Source organism: Hyperoodon ampullatus, assembly GCF_949752795.1.
Source record: "Hyperoodon ampullatus genome assembly, chromosome: 14".
Taxonomy (NCBI): domain Eukaryota; kingdom Metazoa; phylum Chordata; class Mammalia; order Artiodactyla; family Ziphiidae; genus Hyperoodon; species Hyperoodon ampullatus.
Genome location: NC_136927.1, coordinates 45,333,013 through 45,348,702, shown reverse-complemented (window position 1 = coordinate 45,348,702; position 15,690 = coordinate 45,333,013). Strand labels below are relative to the sequence as shown.

General features: G+C 38.1%; 1 protein-coding gene across 1 annotated transcript in view; it reads right to left on the bottom strand.

Annotated features, from left to right (window-relative positions):
- Positions 1-15,481: 15,481 nt before the first annotated feature.
- Positions 15,482-15,690, bottom strand: part of TPST1 (tyrosylprotein sulfotransferase 1) — a gene marked incomplete at both ends in the record, with an annotated part of 52,358 nt that continues 52,149 nt past the window's right edge. The window contains one exon of the mRNA XM_079719628.1: positions 15,482-15,682. Within this exon, the coding sequence (XP_079575754.1) occupies positions 15,482-15,682 (201 nt within the window). The remainder of the gene's footprint in view (positions 15,683-15,690) is intronic.

Sequence of the window (15,690 nt, the reverse complement as noted above, 5' to 3'; positions counted from 1 at the left end):
TACTTTCCCAACTATTCAAATCTGCTTGTGTAGTGTGAAAGCAGACATAGACAATATGTAAATAAATGAGTGTAGTGTGTTCTACTAAAACTTTATTTATAAAACAAGTGGCAGGCCAAATTTGGCCTGTAGGCTGTGAAGTACCAATTGCTGATTTAACTCAAAACATTCTTTCAAAATAAGAGAATTTTAAACAATCTCCAGAAATACATACTAATGACCATACTATGCGCACTGCAGACTTTAAGGTGTTGCTTTTGCTCATTGTTTTCTTTGAAGTGTATATGTGTACGTATAAATTGTTTTGCTCAAAGTGTAGGTACATATACATATATGTGTACACACACACACACACACACACACACACACACACACTTTGTCTGTCTGTCTGTCTGTCTCTCTCTCTCCCGTGCGCGCGCGCGCTCTCGCTCTCGCTCTCCAAGGGTTAAAAGATTAGTCTCATAACCCCTGGTTGTAAATTCAAATTTCACTGTAAGCTCAGACCTAATTTATTCCTCCTTTCTGTAAACTCACTGTAAACTCTATAATATAGTTAATCCTTCCTCTCTCCCTCCCTCTTTCTCTTCCCTCCTTCCCTCCCTCCCTCTCTCCCTTCCTTCCCTCCCTTCCCTCTTCCTTCTTGCCATCCTCTTTCCAAGTGTGCTCAAGTGCACAGAATTGAATTATTCATAATCCTCAGTTCATGACAAACTTTCATTATTGGTCCATGCTTGGCCTGCTGTTATTTGTTATGCAATTCATTATTTTTATTAATAGACAAAGCATTCCCCCTTGAGAAACAATAACTTGATAGTTTCACATGCAGAGAAAACACAACTCCAGCCAGATATGATAATGTAGGAAGGAATCTAGATTTTGAAATTTACATCTTTAATCCCACTGGGCTCTTGTGGCCCACTAGAGACTCATTATCTCTAAAACACAAATATGAAACAGCTGATAACATGTATGTTTACATATTCTCATTTGTCTTAAAATATTTTGGCAGCTTTGCAAGTCTCAGACTGGGCTCCTGAAGCATTCAATAATCTTGTGCTAGAAACAATGGACAAATGTTATTAATACTATACTCCCTATATCAAGAAGAAAAAATATTCATCAGCTCAGAAGCATGATCTGCTCCAATGTTTTTTAAAAAAAGTGTATTGACTTTTGGGTGAAGTTGGACACGATGGATTGGAATGTAAATTGAATTGTGAACATGTAGTAACTATTTGAACCTCTACAGAAAGCAGTATAAATACAGCAATTATAGCATTAGGACTTCGATTTCCTGGGGAGAAAAGTTTAGCGTGCAGAATGATTAAGAAATCGCATCATTTTACTATGGGACACTTATCAGGCAAGAATGCTAAGTCATTTCTATTCAAAGGTAAACATAATGAACATAGTTTGCAGAAACAATGAAGGATAGTTCATACATACAAGTACAGTCAATAATAATTTCATCAATTTCCTTCACTGGGGTGCTTTTTCCTTCTTTTCTCAAACTAGGGAACTTTTAGTTATCCTTTAAACATGAGAATCCAGTAGTGCCATTTCTGTATCCACATGGCATTCCAAATACCCTACTTTTATGGCAGTTATCACGTTGAATTATAGTTAATTACAGATCTATTTTCAGCATACTTCTTAAGGAGAAGGATAAACCCTAATCATCTGTATATCCTGGATCCAGGGATGAATAGACAGTTGGATAAAAAAAGAAATAAATGAAGAGATCCTTTCATAGTGGTCTCCATTTTTACAGATGATGGACTGAGAACAGTTTCTGAGGCCAACTTACAGTATACATTGAGCAGAAAAGCAGAAGAAGCAACTCCATCTGGCCCTCCCCGATTTGAACCTGCTGACCCTTCAGGGCTACAGATACATTACCTTATAGAATACTGTTATTCATTCTATTCAGTTCTACTGTTGGAAATAAAAGAATTCAAGAATTTTAAATTATTTTTTGATAAGAAATTACATAGCTTTTTGAAAAAGTGTTCCCTTTTGCTTAATTGCACTTGGAAATATTCATGAAGGAACCAATTGGTGCCAAGTAGCCAAAAAAAAAAAAGCATGCTGCAGATACAAGTGCTTTGCCTTATTTTCCTTTTTAAAAATGGGGGGTTTCTCTGGTAGCGTAGTGGTTAAGAATCCGCCTGCCAATGCAGGGGACATGGGTGCAAGCCCTCGTCCGGGAATATCCATGCCGCAGAGCAACTAAGCCCGTGCACCACAACTACTGAGGCTGCATGCCACAACTACTGAAGCCCGCGCACCTAGAGCCCGTGCTCCGTAACAAGAGAAGCCATCGCAATGAGTAGCCCGCGTACCACAATGAAGACTCAATGCAGCCATAAATAAACAAACAAACAAACAAACAAATAAAATGGACACGATGAGAAAAGCAAAGCAAGGCTAGAACAATCATATTCTGTGTAGAGAAGCAGACCTGTAAAGAAAAGGGGAGGCTAAGAACAAGGAAGTATGTCACAACTTCACTCTGTTAAGATATTTAGTTAAACTAGATTGAAGAGCTCAAAATCAGTGTTGGGGCAGAAAGAAAGTGTTCAAAGTTTCCTTAAAGCAGAAAGTAAAATCTGATTTACTTAACAGAGACTGGTAAATGTTGAAATCAGTGGAAAGGAGACCAAACCCTGTGTGTGCATGTATTTCTCCCGCTGTACATCTCCACATAGCAGTAGTTTTACTCTTTGTGGCTGCCCAGGATTTGAATCCCCTTCCTACGTTTAGGAAATGCCTCACCTCATAAGTCTCGGTAGGAGACAAATCTTGTCTCCTGTATCAAAACTGCAAACAACACATACATGCCCTGCTTCATATCTCCTTCCAAATAATTAATAATGATTATAATAATTTTTAAAGGTGATTTTTTTCATTATTTTTTTAAAATTCAGGGCTATATGCTTGGTCAAATTTTCATCTGGTGCTGATCCCTTTTTGCCTTATTCATTTTTGAAAGAGAAGAGTTGTTCATATGTCAAATACTTATAAGAGGTTCACATTGGGGAAGGACCAGGGCTACATTCCAGGTTAGTAGGAATTCTCTTTATGATACAGATTGTGTGTGAGAATTGGGTTTTTTACCTTTACTTCTCTACAACTAACAAAGATCCACACTGCAAAGCTGCTTTCATTGCTAAAACTCTCCTTCAACCTACTTCACAACAGCATTATATAAATATGGCTTAAATGGTCTGTGTTTAGTCCCCATCTTCCCTGTTTTGTGATATTTCATGCCAAACCCTGTCTAGGGAAGCTATTGGAACTTGGCTGTATACTGTTCTTGTTACAGACTGTTGATTTTACCCACAGACACTGTCACTTCTGTCCCTGACTTTTTAGGTTAAATAAATTGGTTTCCAGCACCAGTCGAAAAAAAAAGACTGTTGGTTTTGCCCTCAGTGCTTGCCAATTCTGTAGAAACCTGTGTTCTTGCCTAAAAGCATCTACACTGGGTGTCCCCCTCACCTTTCCCTGACCTTCACTGCATTTGTTGATCATTCCTTAATGTTTTCTCTCAACAAGTCCCTCTCATTTTTGTTTTCTCTTCACTGCACTTGTCTACTCTTCCTCAGTGTCTTGTGTTTGGGGCTGTGGATTTCTCCAAGTGTCAAACATAGAATTTATGTCTCTATTTCTTGTTATGGTTATTGTGTTTAGATGATTTCCAAGATAAGAAGAAAACGAATATCTTTTACTTTGGCATTTAAAAACTGAAATTCAGATATCTTTTCCCCTCCTGATTTTAAGTACAACTTAAAGTATAACATATAAAGGAAAATGTGCAAATTGTGGCTGAACTGCTCAATGAAATTTTACAGAATGAACATAGATTGAGAAATAGAATATGACCCAGCAGCCTCTCTTGTGCCCCCTTCTAGTCAAAAAGTATCTCTCTCCTCCAATAAGAGTAACTTTGAACTTTATAGAAATAAAATCATGGCCCAGCCCCTGATAATCTGATTTTTTTCTATGAATTTGCCTATTCTGTGCATCTCACATAAGTAGAGTATTATACACTATTTATCCTTTTGTGTCTGGCTTATTTCACTTAGTGTAATGTTTTCAATTTTCATCCAAGTTGAAGCATGTATCAGAATTTCATTCTTCTTTAAGGCTGAACAATATTTCATTGTGTGGATATCACCTGTTTATCCATTCATCCATCAATGGACATTTGGGTTTTTTCCACCATTTGGCTATTGTGAATAATGCTGCCATGAACACAGGTGTACAAAAATCTGTTTGAGTCCTTGCTTTCAATCCTTTTGGGTATATACCTAGAAGCAGAATGCTGGGTCATGTGGTAATTCTATGTTTAACTTTTTGAGGAGCTGTCAGAAAGTGGCTGCATCGGTTTACATTCCCAGCAGCAATGCATGGGGGTTCCAATTTCTCCACATCCTCACAAACACTTGTAATTTCCTTTCCTTGCTTTTTAAAATAGTAGCTATCCCACTGGGCGTGAAGAGGTATCTCACTGTGATTTTGCTTTGCATTTCCCTAATGACTAGTGATACTGAGCACTGTATTGTATACTATGAGGTTTTGCCATCATTAAAAAGCAAAACAAAACAAAACCTTTCTGGTTAGAGGCTGCCCCTCCAGGACTAGCCAATTCTTAGAGATAGAAAAGGGCCTCACCTGAAGGATATTGTTTTTTTTTTTTACACAAATTAACCAATAATCCAGGGCCAAACCTCCTCTATCTGGCCCCTATACCACAGTAGACAATACTCCTTTGCCTTAATCATCCCAAGTCAAGTACCAGGTTAGTAGGGTCCATCCCTATAGCCCATATCCCACCAAAATCACTTAAAATAGCCAGTCTTAAACTGTTCACCCTGCCCTGTCTTGCCATTCCTTTGGAAATCTCAATTAAGTTTCTGACTTAAACCTTCCCCTTGTTCCTGTCTTCTGCCTCCTGACCACCCTGGCGGCTTTCTCATGTAGCCCTGCATGGGCTCCTCTCTCTAGGACCTGTGAGTACCAGAAACTTTGTATTCCTGAGTCTCTCCTCTGATTCTTGTAGACACACCTGACTGACCATCTAATAAAAGAATATAAGACCAGCATCTTTTCATATGCTTATTGGCCATCTGTATATCTATTCAAGGCCTTTGTCCATTTGATGTTTAACTTTTTGAGGAACTACAGACTGTTTTTCAAAGTGATTGCACCATTTTACGTCCCCACCGGCATTGTATTAGGGTTCTAATTTCTCCCCATCCTTGGAAACATATTATTATATTTTTTCTTCTGTTTTTATTGTGGTAAAATATACTTAACATAAAATACATGTTAAGTACATTTTAACCATATTCAAGTGTACAGTTCAGTGGCATTAAGCGCATTCACACTGTTGTGCAACCACCACCATTATCCATTTCCAGAACTTGTTTTTCATCCCTTACTGAAAGTCTGCATTCATTAAATAATAACTTCTAATTCCCTCCTTCCACCAGCTCCTGATAACCACTGTTCTACTTTCTGTCTTTATATATTTGACTATTCCAGGCAACTAAAATGAGTAGTATCATATAACATTTGTCTTTTTGTATCTGGCTATTTCACTTAGCATAATGCCTCCAAGGTTCATCGATGTGGTAGCATGTATCAGAACTTCATTCCATTTTAAGGAATTTCATTCCACTGTATGTATGTACTACATTTTGTTTATCTATTCATCTATTGATGGACAATGGGTTGCTGTTTCCACTTTTTGGCTATTGTGAATAACGCTATGAACATTGGTGTAAAATTATCTGAGTCCCTGCTTTCATTTCTTTTGTGTTTATACTCACAAGTGGAATTGCTGGATCATATTTTAGTATTTTGAGGAACTACCATACTGTTTTCTGTATATTTTTATTATAGACATCCTAGTGTGCATGAAGTAATATCTGATTGTGCAGGGGTTTCTGGGGGGTGTTTTTTTGGCTGCGCTGCACAGCATGTGGGATCTCAGTTCCCTGATCAGGGACTGAATCCGGGCCCTTAGCAGTGAAAGGGCAGAGTCCCAACCACTGGACCGCCAGGGAATTCCCCTGATTGTGGTTTGGATTTGTATCTCTCTAATGGCTAATGCTGTTAAGCATATTGGCTACTTCTACAGCAGAAACCCACTTAATAAAGGCACATATAAATTAAAGTAAATGGATGGAGAAAAATATACTACGCTAACACTAATCAAAAGAAAGCACGAGTAGCTATATTAATTTCAGACAGAGTAGACTTCAAAGCAAGGGAAGTTATTAGGGATAAAAAAAGGGCAACACATAATGAGAAAGGAGTCAATTCTCCAGGAAGACATAGCAATCCTTAATATGCACGTGCCTATCAACAGAGCATTAAACTACATGAGGCGAAAACTGATAAAACTGCAAGGAGAAATAGATGAATCCACTATCATAGTTGGAGACTTCACACCACTCTATCAGAAATGGACAGATCTAGTAGGCAGAAAATCAGTAAGGACATAGTTGAACTCAACATCATTGATCAATTGGATATAAATTGACATCTAAAGACTACTTCATCTAACAACAGCAGAATACACTTCTCAAGCTCACATGTAAAATTTACCAAGATAGACCACAATCTGGTCCATAAGACACACCTTCCCAAGAGAGTGAAATGCAACTAACAGAGTAGCCATATCAAACACAGTTTTCAGGTCTTTATTTTAAAAGTATACTGACTCAAGTGGAGTGAGGAAAGCAGCAATATAAGGGCAGAATTAGGAAGGCATTCACGTAGGAGTGTGGGACATCGTAATCCCAGCAGAGTAAAGAGATCTTTCAAGCAGGGTTACAGAAACAATCTGGCACAAAGTGATGGATTCTGAGTGTGAATCCATGTGAGGGAGTATACTGGCAAGGAGTCAGAGCCTGGGTGGGGTGACAGGTCACAGAGGGGTAGCCCAATGTAGTACAGTATATCAGAGCCAGAGAGGAGTGAGTAGAGCATTTCCACAGGTAAAGGGGCAGCAGAGATGAGAAATTAATTACATATGTAGAGACTGAGCAAAATAGCAAGTATATTAAAGATAGTGGGAGCCAGGTTTCTCACTACTAGTCAAGGGCATTATTATTAAGGACACAAATATTAAAAGAAAGCTAGAAAGAACTCTGATGTTGTACTGGAATTAAAGTATGGGTAAAAATTTAAAGTTTGCAACATATATAGACAGACACAGAAATAAATACAGATGTAAAATATGTGTGTGTGTGTACTCTCTAGCTCTGCCCAGTGAGAGAGTCTAGGGTTAGTAATACCCCACCTGCCATGAGCACACTTAGCACCCTGATCTTTGGTTCATAATACCATTCTCCAGACAACAGAACCAGGGCTAAGACAAACTACCAAATAAGCCGAGAACATCTGGGGATGCCAGAAAGTAAGAAAGTGTTCAAAGGCAGATGGGGCCAAGTCTAAAGGACACAGAGGCCAGCAAATACCACCAAACAGATTTTGGACAACTTGAGCATCAAAATAATGGTGTTAACTCTTTGAGTAAAATAGGACACTGTGAGTTCATACTGATATAAATAAATACTTTGAAAGTTTGTTGAAGAAAAGGATATTTACATAGTCTCAAAGAACCTCCTCAAAAAATACTAATTAATTGTAAAGAAAAAGAGTCACCACAGAGAATAATTCTGGCAATCAAATTACCATAAATATTAATAAATTATCAAATTGATTATCATCAGTATTAGGCAAACTGAAACTGTGTGCCACCTGATAAGATGCAATGAGTAGAACACAGCATCATTTCTGAGATATTCCTGCCAAAAATGAATAACCCGAATAGAATTAAGAAACATCAGACAAATGCAAACTGAGGGAATTTCTACAAAATAACCAGCCTATACTCTAAAAGTGTCAGTATTACAAAAGTCAAGAGAAGACTAAGGAACTCTTCCAAAGAGAAAGAGACTGAAGAGACATAATAACTACATGCAACATGACTCTGACATGGCGTCTGATGATTGACAGGAGTAAACACAATGTCAATGTTAATCTATCAGTTATGATGGTTGTATTGTGGCTTTATAAGTGAATGTCCTGTTTATAGGAAATACAAACTAAAGTATACAGAAGTGATGGGGGCATTGAGTCAGCAACCTACTACTCTTATAGGGTTCAGGAAAACAAAAAGCTCTCTGTGCTGTCCTTGAAACTTTCTTTTAGTTTGGTGTTGTTTCAAAATAAAAGTGAAATTAAAATAAATCAACCACCATTTTACCATTCCCCAAAATAAACACTACCAGACTATCAAGAATGTACTTCCCTTTCCAACAATGGTAGACCAAGATGTTTTTAGTTATCCTTACACTAAGAACAACCAGAAAGGCAGGACAACTAACAAACAACAAGCTGTCTTAAGGTACTAGAGACTCAGTAAGGTTAGTAAGAAATTGCAAGGCGAAGACTGGGAAAGAAGGAAAACCTAGAAAGGTAGTCCTGGCTCTTGAGGCTCTTTTACCCCTCAAGAAGGATACTCATTCTGAAATTGGTGGCTGACAGGATGAGAAGCTGAGCAAAACTTCTGACAGACTTATGACTTTGAAGTGGGAAGGGATGAAAATTGAAATGTAGGACCCCCTAAAACAGAAGCAAATACCCCAGGCTTTTGGTTGGGACTCCAAAGGACTACACACTAAAGATAAACTGGAAACAGACAAACCTTTATAGAGACTTCAGCACAGCTTCAAATATTTCCACACTGGATTAAAGTGATCTCAAAGTGTTAGTACCCTTAGCCTAACTGCCTACCAGAAACATAAATAAATCCTCTCTAAAGGAAGACACCATCCAAGATTTCAAATTGGCTGTATAGTTCTTCAAATAAATATGTCCAGTTTTTAAAAAATATACACATATAGGAGAAGACTGATGTAGCTTGATACCAAGAAGAAAAATAGGCAAAAGAAACAGACCCACAGAAGACCCAAGTAATGGAGTACTCAAACACAGATATTTAATTTAATAACTATAATTAAGAGGTTTGGGGCTTCCCTGGTGGTGCAGTGGTTGAGAGTCCGCCTGATGATGCAGGGGACACGGGTTCATGCCCCAGTCCAGAAAGATCCCACATACCACGGAATGGCAGGGCCCATGAGCCATGGCCGCTGAGCCTGCGCGTCTGGAGCCTGTGCTCCGCAATGGGAGAGGCCACAACGGTGAGAGGCCCGCGTACCGCAAAAAAAAAAAAAAAAAAAAAAAGATGTTTAAGAAACTCAGAAGTATGATTGAGAATTTCAGCAGACAACTAGAAACTATGACAAGGAACTAGATGGAAATTCTATAAAAATATTTTTAAAAATGAAGCTAGGGGATTCCCTGGCAATCCAGTGGTTAAGACTCCATGCTTCCACTGCAGGTGGCATGGGTTTGATCCCTGGTCAGGGAACTAAGATCCCACATGCCATGAGGTGTAGTCAAAAAAAAAAAAAAAAAGAAGAAGAAGAAGAATCTAGGAACTCAGTGGAGGGGTTTCATAGATATTACATATGATTGAGTAGAAAATTAATGAACTAGAAGATAGGTTAGAAGAAAATATCTAAGCTGAAGCACAGAAAGTCAAAAAGAAGGAAAATAAAAGAACATAAGAGACATAAATTATGTTGAAAAGTTCTAACATATGTGTTATTTCAATGTTAGAAGAAAAGAGCAAGTAGGGCAGGAGCAATATCTAAAGATATGATAGCTGAGAATTACCCAGAACTGTTAAGAGACAAGATGGAAGTTAGATACAATGAAATAACTTCAACTACTGAAAGAAAATAAACATCTGTAATTCTAGAATTAATGTAAGTATGCTTTTCAAGTAAAAAGATAAAGAAAAGATATTTTCAAACAAACAAAAACAGGAAGAATTTGTCATCTACTGACTCACAGAAAAGAAAAAAGTAAAGGGGGTTCTTTGGGAAGAAGGAAAATGATCACAGATGGAAGCAGAAAGTTTCAGGAAGATGCAGTAGAAAGGGTAAATACGTGGATAAAGTTAAAAGAATATTGGGAATTCCCTGATGGTCCAGTGGTTAGGACTCCGCACTTTCACTGCTGAGGGTGCGGGTTCAATCCCTGGTCGGGGAACTAAGATCCCACAAGCCACGCAGGATGCCAAAAAAGAAGAAACAAATACAAAACAAAACAAGAAAAGAATATGGACTTGATAATGCAAAAATAAAAATATATTATGGAAGCACACACACACAGAGGCATATCTCAGACATATTGCAGGTTCAGTTCCAGACCACCAAAATAAAGCAAATATTGCAATAAAACAAGTCACAGAAATTTTTTGGTTTCCTAGTGATATAAAGGTTATGTGCATACTATACTGTAATCTCCTAAGTGTGCAACAGCATTATGTCTAAAAAAAACAATGTACATACTTTAATTAAAAAATATTTTATTGCTTAAAGATGCTAACCATCATATGAGCCTTCAGCAAGTCACAATCTTTTTGCTGGTGGAGGGTTTGAAATACCCTCCAAGAATTACCAAAATGTGACACAGAGACATGAACTGAGCAAATGCTGCTAGAAAAATGGTGCTGATAGACTTGCTAGCTGCAGGGTTGGCACAAACCTTCAATTTATTAAAAAGACAGTATTTGCAAAAGCACAATAAAACGAGGTACGCCTATATATGATATTAAAATATAAAACAAAATTTGCACAAAAGGTGGGAGGGGATATTAAAATACTAAAGTGTGCCAAGGTCCTTAAATAGGAAAGTAGTAAAATACTACTTAAATTATGATTTAATTAGCCAAAAGGTATGTTTAATCTCTAGGGTAACCCTGAAAAAAAAACAGTAAAAAAATGTATAATTTATAAGCTAATGGAACTAAAAATGAAATTAAAAAGAATTTGTCAACCCAAAAGGTGTCCAAAAAGGAGGGAAAAAGGAACATATAACAGGCAGCATAAATACAGAGGAACTAGGGCTTCCCTGGTGGCGCAGTGGTTGAGAGTCCGCCTGCCGATGCAGGGGACACGGGTTCGTGCCCCGGTCCGGGAAGATCTCACATGATGCAGAGCGGCTGGGCCCGTGAGCCATGGCTGCTGAGCCTGCGTGTCCGGAGCCTGTGCTCCGCAACGGGAAAGGCCACAACAGTGAGAGGCCTGCGTACCGCAAAAAAAAAAAAAAAAAAAAAAAAAAAAGAGGAAATAGAAAAATGGCAGATTAAAATCAAATAAGTATTAATTTAAATTAAATGAAAACAAAACCAATTCAAATAAAAGAAAATGTCAGACTGGATATGCTGCTTACAAGAGACACATCTTAAATATAAAAAAAAGAAGACTGGGCTTCCCTGGTGGTGTGGTGGTTGAGAGTCCGCCTGCCGGTGCAGGGGACAAGGGTTTGTGCCCCGGTCCGGGAAGATCCCACATGCCGTGGAACGGCTGGGCCCGTGAGCTATGGTCTCTGAGCCTGGGTGTCCGGAGCCTGTGCTCCGCAATGGAAGAGGCCACAGAGGCCCGCGTACCGCAAAAAAAAAAAAAAAAAAGGTAATCTAGCAAAAGGTTTGTCAATTCTGTTAATCATCCTAAATAACCAACTTTTTGTTTCATTGATTCTATTGTTTTTCTATTGTCTATTTCATTAATTTCTGCCCTAATCTTTATTATTTCCTTCCTTCTGCTGGCTTTGTGTTTAGTTTTCTATTCTTTTTCCCAGTTCCTCAAGGTGTAATGTTAGTAATTCCCAATAAAAACAACCAAACACTGATGAAAGAAATTAAAGAAGACATAATTACATGAAACAACATTCTACGTTCATAGATCAGAAGACTTAATATTATTAAGATGGTAATACTCCCCAAAGTGATCTACAGATTTAATGTAATCCCTATCAAAATTACAATAGCTTTTTTTTTTTGAGGATATGGAAGAATCAATCATCCAATTCATACAGAATTGCAAGGAGTCCTAAAGAGCCAAAACAACACTGAAAAAGAAAAAGTTCAAGAACTCACAGAGTCTTCAAAACTCACTCCAAAGCTATAATAAAACACTGGTACTGGTACATGGGTAGACATACAGACCAGTGGAATGGAACTTCAGTTCCAGAAATAAACTGAAACATCTATGGCCAGTTGATTTTTCACAAGGGTGCCAAAACTATTCAATGGGGAAAGAATAATCTCCTCAACAAATGGTGCTGGTCCAACCAGATATGCAAAAAAATGAAGCTGGTAACCCAATGGCATTCCATATATGAAAATTAGCTCAAAATAGATTTAAAAAACCTAACCATAAGAACTAAAAGTATAAAACTATTAGGAAAAAACTAACTTCAGAAGTGGCAACAGAGTCTTAGATTTGACATCAAAAGCAGCAAAAGAAAACAAAACAGATAAAGTACACTGTGTAAAAATTAAAATTTTCAGGAATTCCCTGGCGGTCCAGTGGTTGGAACTCCACGCTTCCATTGCAGGAGGCCTGGGTTCAATCCCTGGTCGGGGAACTAAGATCCCACAAACCACACAGCTTGGCCCCCCCCAAAAATTTTTTTGCCCATCAAAAGACATTATCAAGAGAATGAAAAGAAAACCTACAGAATGGGAAAAATATTTGCAATCATACATCTGATAAGGGTTTGGTATCCAGAACATACAAAGAACTCAACAACAACAAAAACGCAACCCAATTAAAAAATGAGCAGTGGATTTAAACAGACATTTGAATAGATACAAATGGACAACAAACATATGGAAAGATGCCCAACATCACTAATCATCAGAGAAATGCATATCAAAACCACAATGAGATACCATTCACACCTATTAGTAATCCCATTAGGATTACTATTAAAAAAAAAAAAAACAGGGCTTCCCTGGTGGCGCAGTGGTTGGGAGTCTGCCCGCCAATGCAGGGGATGCGGGTTCGTACCCCGATCCGGGAAGATCCCACATGCCGCGGAGCGGCTGGGCCCATGAGCCATGGCCGCTGATCCTGTGCATCTGGAGCCTGTGCTCCGCAACGGGAGAGGCCACAACAGTGAGAGGCCTGCGTACCGCAAAAAAAAAAAAACAAAAAAACCCAGAAAATAACAAGTGTTGACAAGGATGTATAAAAATTAGAACCCTTGTGCACTGTTGGTACAATTGTAAAATGGTACATCTGCTATGGAAAACAGCATGTCAGTTCCTCAAAAAATTAAAAATAAGATTACCATATAATCCAGCAATCCCACCTCTGGGTATATATCCAAAATAATTGAAAGCAGGGTCTCAAAGAGATACTTGCACACCCATGTTCATAGCAACACTATTCGCAAGGTAGAAGCAACCCAGATGTCCATCAATGGATGAATGAATTAACAAAATATGGTATATAAATATAAATATCATTCAGTTTTAAAAAGGAAGGAAATCCTGTCATATGCTACAACATGGATGAACCTTGAGGACATTATGCTACATGAAATAAACCAGTCATAGAAAGACAAATACTGTATGATTCCACTTTTATTAGGTACCTAGAGTAGAGTCAAATTCGAGATAGAAAGTGGCTGTCAGGGGCTGAGGGGACAGGAGGAATGGGGAGTTGTTTAATGGGTAGAAAGTTTATGTTGCAGGATTAAAAAGTTCTGGATATCTGTTTCACAACAATGTCAATATACTTAATATTACTGAACTGCACAGTTAAAAATACTTAAGATTGTAAATTTTATGCTATGCATTTTTTACCACAATAAAAAAAATCAATTCCAGGTAGACTACAGATTGACATGAGAAAAGTAAAGCAATAAAGCTTTTATAGATAACATAGGAGAATATCTTCATGGCCTTGGATTATGAAAAAGATTTATTAAATGGTATAACAAAACCACTAAACATAAAGAAAAGGATACTAAACTAGGCATTAAAATTAGGAACTTTTTAAAAATTAGAAACAGGTGTTTTTTTTTTAAATCACATTAGTTTCTGATTAGCAGCTGAACACTTTTCAGAGGGAATATCAGTTTTAGCACCAGGAGAAATTTGGGTAATTGGTATTATATTAGTCAAAATACACAGATAGTAAATAGTAGAGACCCAAATCAAAACAGCTCAAGGAAACAATAAAGGATATGTTTCCCTCATGCTATAAAGTGTCCTCAAATTTATCATCACAATGACTTCATCCTTAGACAGGCTCTCTCCAAATGGTGGGAAAGATGCCTTCATTAGCTCTAGGTTTACATCATCTTTTGGCTTCCAATCCCAGTAAGAAGAAAGAGAACCCCTTTCCCTCAGCATCTATATCAATCTATGAAAATACTCTGGCCCCCTTGGTTCATATGATCTCCCAGACAATTCACTAAGCCCAGGGATATTGAGTAATCTGATTGGCCAGCCCAAGTCCAGCCACTCCCTGCTCCCCTCATTCCCCTCACCCCCTCATCCCCATGACAGGAAAGGCAGGGCTACATGACTGACAGCCCATTTCCAAAGCTTAAAGATGCTGAGCAGACCAAAAAAAGTAATAAATCTTCATCTCATTCTTTCCAGAGACATCTCAGTACAAGGGATCTATACTCAGACATACCTGCAACCATTCATTAGCTTGAGCATAGGAACTTCTATTCTTTGTTTGTTTGTTTGTTTGTTTTTGGCAGTGCCATGCAGCAGGCAGACCTTAGTTCCCTGACCGGGGATCGAACCCGTGCCCCCTGCATTGGGAGCATGGAGTCTTAACCACTGGACCGCCAGGGAAGTCCCAGGAACTTCTATTCTTGAAAAGACAGCCTTAATGGAGAGAAAGGCAAGGCAGATAAGTGGGAGAAGGATATGTGAAATACATATAAACCCCACACATCAAAATATGTAGAGAATTTCTAAAAATCATTAAGGAAAAAGCAAATGATTCAGTAGAAAATTGGGTAAGAGACTTGAAATGGCATTTTATAACATAGTTTAGTGGCAAATAACATAAAGTGTTAGCTCTCATTAGTAATTAAGGAATACAAATTTTAACCATCATAAAACATCACTACGCTCCTACAAGAAAGACTAAAATTTTAAAAGATTGACCAACAAATATTGACAATGTAGAGTAACTGAAATTCTCATACACCTGCTAGTGATAGAGTATAATCATTCTGGGAAACTCTTTAGCATTATCTCCTAAATTTGCAGGTACAAATGCCCTCCATACATTGATTCTGTAAAGAAAAAGAATAACTCAGCAGGCTTAACCTTGCTCAAATGTTGCACATTCCCAAGAAAGGCCTATTTTCAGGACTGGTTCTTGGCTGGCTCCTGGGATCTGAGCTTGGAATGTTCTGTCTATAAGAATGTTTTTGCATGTCTGAGGCCTTGGGCCAGCCTGTACCAGTTTCAGCAGATAGTTTATGTTAGTAATTTATTTACGGTGAACATCTGTTTTTTCTCTGGGGGGTTCTACATGTCTACATGACCAACCCCCAATTAAAAACCCTGGATTCAAAAGCTCTGGTGAGCTCCCTGGTTGGCAACATTCACATGTGTTGTCACACATGTAGCTGGGTGAATGAAGGAAATCCTGTGTGACTCCACTGTGAGGGACATTTGAAAGACAGTACATGGTTTCCTCCAGAGTTTCCCCCATATGCCTTTTCGCTTTGTAGATTTTACTTTATATCCTTTTGCTATAATCAACTGCAACTGTAAGC